This window comes from Gracilinanus agilis, chromosome 2 (assembly GCF_016433145.1).
Source record: "Gracilinanus agilis isolate LMUSP501 chromosome 2, AgileGrace, whole genome shotgun sequence".
Classification (NCBI taxonomy): domain Eukaryota; kingdom Metazoa; phylum Chordata; class Mammalia; order Didelphimorphia; family Didelphidae; genus Gracilinanus; species Gracilinanus agilis.
Window position 1 is genome coordinate 48,782,097 of NC_058131.1, and position 7,417 is coordinate 48,789,513.

The window sequence follows — 7,417 nt, forward strand, 5'->3', positions numbered from 1 at the left end:
GCCAACATTTTGATTGGTCCAGCAAACTCCTGTTGTTTCTCAAAAAATAGTGGGAGAATAAAATCATAAAATAAAAAATAAAAATAAGATAGTGAGAGAAACCAAAATAGTCCAAGACAAGATTTAGTGTCCCGTCTTATTTACTCAAATGAATCTTTCTCCTTAAAAAACCCAAAAGCAAACCAAAAACTAGACCTATGATTTCATTGGCACAGGGAAATTTTAGAAGAGGAAACTCTGGTTTCCGATATACAATAGCAACTTCTCTCCAACTTGTAGTCTTAGGAGAGTTAGGAGAACCTGGATTCAAATTTAACCTCAGACACTTCCTAGCTGTGTGACCCTGGGCAAGTCACTAATTACTATTTACCTGGCCCTTGCCCTTCTGTTTAAGAACTAAAAAAAATAAATAAATAAAGATGGAGCCCCCACAAGGAAGTATGGTACCCATCTCCTGACAGAGAGGATCTGAACTCAGGGGGTGGACTTAGTCATTTTTTATTTTAATTTCTTTTTCAATGAGTTGGGAATGGGGTGAAACATAGCTAACACTGTCTATGTTTTTATTAGGGGTTTTGTTTTTCTTTTCTCACTGGAGGAGGGCAGAAGTGAGAAAGAGAAGGCCAAGTGCCAGGACAATTGAGCAAAAATACACTGACTTCAACCTATCTGAACCACTGCAAAAAAAACACCACTAAATACCAAGAAAATACTCCATTCCAATGTTATTTATCCAGATTACACAATGGTGGCCTTAAAACTTTGCCATCAACTTTTAGCTAATCAACTCAGGATTACTAGTACTACATTTGCCCTAAAAGTGAGTCTTTCCAAATGGTTTTTCAGCTTCAGAGCCGAGAGCACTAAGCATCAAGATGGATTAGAGAAGGAAGAGCTCAACCTATTACCTAATATAATGGACAGCCTTGATGGGAACTGTACTGGGCTTCTATAGCTTTTTTCTTTAGAATAACAGAGTAAGGGACAGCTAGGTAGCATAATGGATAGAGAGCCAGTCCTGGAATCAGGAGGACCTGGGTTCAAATCTGTCCTCCGATACTACTTAATGCCCATGACTAGCCCTTGATGCTCTTCTGCCGTGGAATTGAATTGTAAGATAGATGGTAAGGTTTTTTTTTTTTTTTTGATCTTAAGAGTAAAAATAACAGAATTTGTTTTATAAAACATTTACTAAATTCATCTAATTGCATTTGACTGAGTATTTGATGACTCTTGGCTTGTTTCATTCTTTTTTTAAACCCTTACCCCTGCCTTTGAAACAATGCTAAATATTGAGTCTGTTGGTTCCAAGGCAGAAGAACAGTAAGGGTTAGACATGGGAGTTAAGTGACTTGCCCATGATCACACAGCTAGGAAGTGTCTAAGGCCATATTTGAACCCAGGCCCCCTAATCTCTAGTCCTGGCTCTATCCACTATACTACCTCACCGTCCCACCTAGAGTTTTCTAAAGTTTAATTCTAGCGTTCATCCATTTTACCAAAGTGGAATCTAATTATATGCAAAATGATTTGGTCATCGTGTGCGTGTGCGTGTGTGTGAGTGTGTGCGTGTGTGTGCATGTCATTCTTCACTCTTACGTTATCTTCTGTGTCAGAAACTTGTCAGGATCCTGAGCGGTATAGGATGTAATTTTCTCTCCCACCCCAAAATCCTCCGGTATCTCCACTCTCAAAACCGGTGGTATAAAGACTGGGGCTTCATTAACGTCCAGCACATCCACCGTGACTGTGGCTGTAGAGGTGGGGAGAGTGACGACAAAAGGAACTTCGTTCACTGCTGTTATATAAAGAACGTATTGTTGTTTGGTCTCAAAATCCAAACCCTGAAAAAGAAAGGAGCGGGTAGAGAAAGAGTGAAGACCAACGTTTGTCAAAAACCCAATTCACCTAGAAATAAAAATAGTAACAATGACCACGACCTCCCCAGCACCAAATCTGCTGCTGATAAAAGCAGAGTTAGAGGACAACCCAGACCATGGGATAACCCACGATGGCTTTCTGTGGTCCTTGCCCATCACTCCAGACCACACACAAACCTTGGTCGTTTTCAATATTCCGTCATTGTTTTCTGGGTCAGTGACGACGGTAAAGAGACCCTTTTCATCATTTATAACAGAATATACTGCATTCCACTCTGGTGTTTTGGGAACATCTGCATCAGTCACTTTCAATCTTGTAATGACGGCATCTGGCTCGTTCTCCAACACTGTGCCCACATACTGCAAAGCAAAGGAGAGAACCAGACGATGAGGACACGATGAGACCAGATACCTCAAAGGCTGACGGTCTTAGTGTGTTATCAAATCTGAGCACAGGCGATGCCACAAAAGTTGCCCAAATGCATCCAGATTTCTATGCAAGAAATACTTATTCATAGATGCTTAGTGCTTGGATTAAACCAACTCTCACAGATTTTGAAGCTACTTCTGATAAAATAGCCACAAGATCAAGTTGGAGGAGGCAGGCTGTAATAAAGCTTGACACACCCCCAAGTCATGAATCCTCTTCAAATTGTGGAATAATGGAAAGTGCATTGGATTTTGATGTAAAGGAACAAGGTTCAAAGCTGATTCAACTGCTTATTACTTATAGGACCTTGGACAAGTCAACTGGATTGCTTTAAGTCTCAGTTGCCTTATTTGCCAAATGAAAACTTTAAGCTGGGTGACCTTGGAGATAATTTCCATTTCTAAATCTATGAACCCTGACAACAAAGCTCCTCTTAAAGACTTCTGAGCCTTACAGTGTCTATTTTGAGATAGCTGTAATCATTAGGAAATTCTTCTTTATACTAGCTCAAAATATTTTTGTCCATGTTCTTTGGGGTCAAACGGAACAAGTCCAAATATGCTTCAACATGTCAATATTGGAAGACAGGACTCGGATCATAAATAGGTGTATTGAGGACAGTTGGGTAGCTCAGTAGATTGAAAGCCAGGCCTAGAGCCAGGAGGTCCTGGGTTCAAATTAGGCTTTGCTTTGTGACCCTGGGCAAGTCACTTAACTCCATTGCCTAGCCCTTACCATTCTTCTGCCTTGAAACCAAGACATAGTATTGATTCTAAGGCAGAATGTAAGGGCTCAAAAATAAACAAACGAATGAATGAATAATTTCAAATTAAATAAGATAAATAGGTGTGTTGGGGCAGCTGGGTGCCTCAGTGGATAATGTGCCAGGCCTTGAGATGAGAAGTCCAAGGTATAAATCTGCCCCAGGTACTTCCTAGCTGCGTGATCCTGGGCAAGTCACTTAATTCCAATTGCCTAGCCCTGCCTTGGTGCAGATACTTGGTATCGATTCTAAGATGGAAAGTAATAGTTTTAAAAAAATAAATAGTTCGGACACAAGTATATACATCTTCAGTTTTCAGTCAGTGAGTATAAGTTTCCAATTTTCCTGAACTGTGCTGGATTTATTTTTCATACTAAGCTCTGGGGAATATCACAAGCTACAACCATGAGTGGCTCCCACATTACCGTGGTTGGGTTGAAGATAGGAGGATTGTCATTTGTGTCCGTGACCGTAATCACTGCTGTGGCTGTGGTACTTAGGCCATCTCCATCCAAGTCAGCAGCTTGGACAATCAGTGTATATTGTGGGTTGGTCTGCAAAGCAAACAAACAAACAACAATTAGGACTAAATACCACCACTGCGCAGAGCATACCAAAAAAAATTTTTGTAACCCTTTCATACTTCAGTGAAGACATTCCCCTTCCTTCTAATGATGAAACTGTGAAGCCAACCTATAGCCAGCAAAGTAAGGGTCAAATCACTCTCTAAATAAGCCAATTATTGGATGCCTATTTAGACAATCAACACAGACACCTGCATTAGGGATCAAAAGGGATTCTACTTGGACATAGGGATCTGGGTTGATCAACATCTGACCTTCAACAATCAATTAATCAATTAATAATGCCCTGTACATTCCTATTTATCTCACTGGATTTTAATAAGTCATAGAAATCAAACAACGGGGAAGCAGACCTAAGGAACAGAACAAAGAAATTGGGGCCACCTAGACTGGTTTTTGTGGTTGCTAAAGGCTTGCAAAGAATCATCATCAAGCCTGATGAATGGTAATGAGCCCTGTGCTCACAGACACCAAGGGGACTTCTTTTCCAATTCATGATCTGCACTGAAATCAGTAGCATTCCTCTCCAATCACAACTCATGCAAACCTGAGAACTTCAGGAAGAAGAAGAGGAAGAAGGAGGTCATTTGCATCTCCCATCAGGCTTAGAGACAGCTTTCAGAAACATTGTTAACTGACCCCCTCCCGTCTCCTTTCCCCCCAAGTACTGACCTCTCTGTCTAGGCCAGTTGTGAGCACGCTGATGACTCCAGTTCCCCGGTTGATGGTGAACATACTATCGTGGGGCGACTTGGGCTCCTGGCTGAGAATGGAATAAGCGATCATAGCATTGTAGGTGTTCACATCATCATCTTTATCAGTGGCTGACACTTTCATCACAGAGGTACCTTAGAAATTTGAAAGGAGAGATAAATTTAAGGTCTAAGTACTACTCAAGATACAATAAAATATCTGGTCAACATTCACCAGTTAAATATATCCCTAAGTAGAATCAGAAACAAAAGGGTCTGAGAAAATGATTAGGCATTCTGTTTTTTAATTCCTGAAAAAGACAAATACTCCAGAAGACAAGCCTTCCCCAATGTAAGGACCACAAGATGGGACAACCTGACCCTTGAATGAGTATTCTTCCCCTTCATTTTGGTCTTTTCACAAGACTATCCAACAAATTGTGGCTCATAAACATCATTGAATATTAAAAGGCTGCAAATAGTAACCAATAAGAACTCTCATAACAATGAAACAACATATAGGAAACAATGCATACTAAAGAAAGCTAAGTAAGACATACACAGCAACAAAACCCAAAAGAGCAAATGGATACGAGCAGCAGACTTTTGTATAAATTGGTTAAACATCGTCTTTAAAAAAGAAAGTCAATAATTTATAGGATCATTTTCAATTTTACCTAAATGTTTTGTTACTGAGTTTAGAATTTTAAGAGATGCAACTAGACAACAGTTGGCTTTCCTTTCATATAAGGTTTGAGCCTCGGCTCCTCTGAAATAATAATAAGAATCAAAGGAGAAGCCTGAGAATGTGTGGAGCTTTCCTAGCCATGAATTATTTGCAGGTACACATAAGCTTCTTTGGGCAGGGACTATTTTAAAAAATATACTCAGTAATTTCATCTGTAAAGGAAACTCTTATCTAGAAACCTCCTCTTCCTCCTATGTCGATCGATAATTTATCAGTTATCTGGGGGCACTGAGAAGTTAAGCCCATAATAACACAGCTAGTATATGTCAAGAAGCAAAACTGGACCCTGCACATAAAAAGCAATAAATGCTTATTGATAAGAGTAACAATGTCTGTGACCAGTTAAAGGGATAGCTTAGTGGACTGCTTTTAACCCCCTCAAAATCTGATGTGAAAAACTATATATCTTTCTGGTTTCTTTAATGCAGATGTGATTAACATCTGCCTTTCCCCCTAATATAAATTCATTTTCTACTAACAGACATAGGCATTTAGACATACAAACATGGATAGAATTAAAAAAGAGCTTTAATTTAATTTAATAAAAAAAGAGAATTAAAAAAAGAAAGCAAAAAAAGTTATAGAAAAATTTTACTCACTGATTTTCATTCTCTCCCAAGGAAAGACAACATGATATAATGGTGTCAACCAGCGAGGAGGGAGACTATACAAAGATCTGAGGCCAAGTTTGAGGGGGTTTCTTTGCTTTCCACACATACTAGCTGTGACCAAAGTCACTTAAGCACCTGTTTCCAATTGATTTATAAGGTACAGATTGTCAAGAGATGAGGGAATCACTATATGAAACTCTTATCACACGTCTGGACCAAAAACAAAATTAAAAATCTCTATGATACAGATATAGATTTTAAGACAATATGGTACCTAATATCTTTGTTCTCATGGGACACTGATGTTCTGTGTTTAGCATAGAATTTTTGTTTTTAATTGCATTTTTTAACGCTGCTCTCTCTTTATAACACCATTTTATACATCTCCAAATTTTCTTTAGTCATTCATAATTTTGAATCTAATAATATGGCAATATTCTAGAACATTGATATTTTATAATTCACTTAGTGATTCTTTAATTATCGGGACACTAAACCAATCCAATTTCATAGCAAAATGGCATAGCATACCTACTTTACTAGCCATACCAACACTGAATGTTGTCATTTTATCTTTGACAATTTGATGACCTCTGGGTTGTCTTAATTTGAATTTTCTCTGATGTACTAGGAATTATGAGCATTATCCCATATGGTTGTTGACATTGTATTTAACATAACTTTATTTTCTCTTTTTTCTAGATGTAGTTTTATGTTGTGCATAAACCCTTTTTATAAACAAACTCATCTATTTTATCTTTAAAGCATAGATTCATACTTTATTCCCTCTCCAGTGGTAAAGGATATATCAACCTCCTTTTTATTTAAAAAAGACTATTTTTACATTAGGTTTTGTAGATTCATTTGAAATTTTTCTTATTTAAAAAAAATACCTGGATGAGCTCCTTCCATCACGAATCCATTGAAGACCTCCTGGATAAACTCAGGACGATTATCATTCTGATCTGTTACTGTAATCACAATCTCCATTGGATCCTCCACAGGTATGCCATTTGAAGACACAGCATGAGAATAAAGCTGCAAATTTCAAGTTAGAGAATCACGTGGGGTGGGTCTTACTGGGCATGAGAAGGGGAAAATGGCAATACAAGAGGAGGGGGAAAAAGTGCTATCTATTCCTCTCTTACCCTGACAGCCAAAAAAATAGTTCTCCATACCAATCAAGCAATTAATTTTATGTTTAAGTCATTATTTTAGCTACTGTTACTGTACTAACAGCTTAGAGCTATTAGCCTTTATGGTAGGGCAGGAATACATTTCTAGGTCAGTCAATTTTTACAAAGTTATCACATGAAACCAGCCACTTAATCCATATCTGAACTGGCTGGTGAAAGAAACATGGCTCACAGGGGAGTAAAAACTCTCTTACTTCTAGCAAGGATAAAATCTATTCTAGGTCATGAGCACTGTGATATTTTACCCAGATTTCTCTGTGAATTGGTTCAGGGGACAAGTAGGAAACTGATATTAATCAATTGTTCCCAAGATCAATCATGCTGCTGCCAATCCTTCTAGGAACAGTGGGTATCTGAGGAATGGGTTTGTATTCTAGATCTAATCTCTGCATCATCTGGGTGTGTGTGTATCTTTCTCTCTCTCTGTATCTCTCTCCTCTCCCTCCCTCTCTCCCTCTCCCTCTCCCTCTCCCTCTCTCTCTCCCTCTCTCTCTCCCTCTCTCTCTCTCTCTC

The 7,417-nt window shown here is 38.6% G+C and overlaps 1 protein-coding gene across 4 annotated transcripts in view; it reads right to left on the reverse strand.

Annotated features, from left to right (window-relative positions):
- The window catches only part of CDH1 (cadherin 1), a 67,217-nt gene that overhangs the window by 11,000 nt on the left and 48,800 nt on the right, over nt 1-7,417 (reverse strand). For 3 of the 4 annotated variants that reach the window (XM_044663152.1, XM_044663154.1, XM_044663153.1), the window contains 5 exons: nt 6,602-6,746; nt 4,330-4,505; nt 3,499-3,627; nt 2,058-2,240; nt 1,600-1,844 (listed from right to left, as the gene is read on the reverse strand). In XM_044663152.1, coding sequence (XP_044519087.1) covers nt 1,600-1,844; nt 2,058-2,240; nt 3,499-3,627; nt 4,330-4,505; nt 6,602-6,746 — 878 coding nt within the window. The remainder of the gene's footprint in view (nt 1-1,599; nt 1,845-2,057; nt 2,241-3,498; nt 3,628-4,329; nt 4,506-6,601; nt 6,747-7,417) is intronic. The other variant, XM_044663156.1, reaches the window with a different exon arrangement.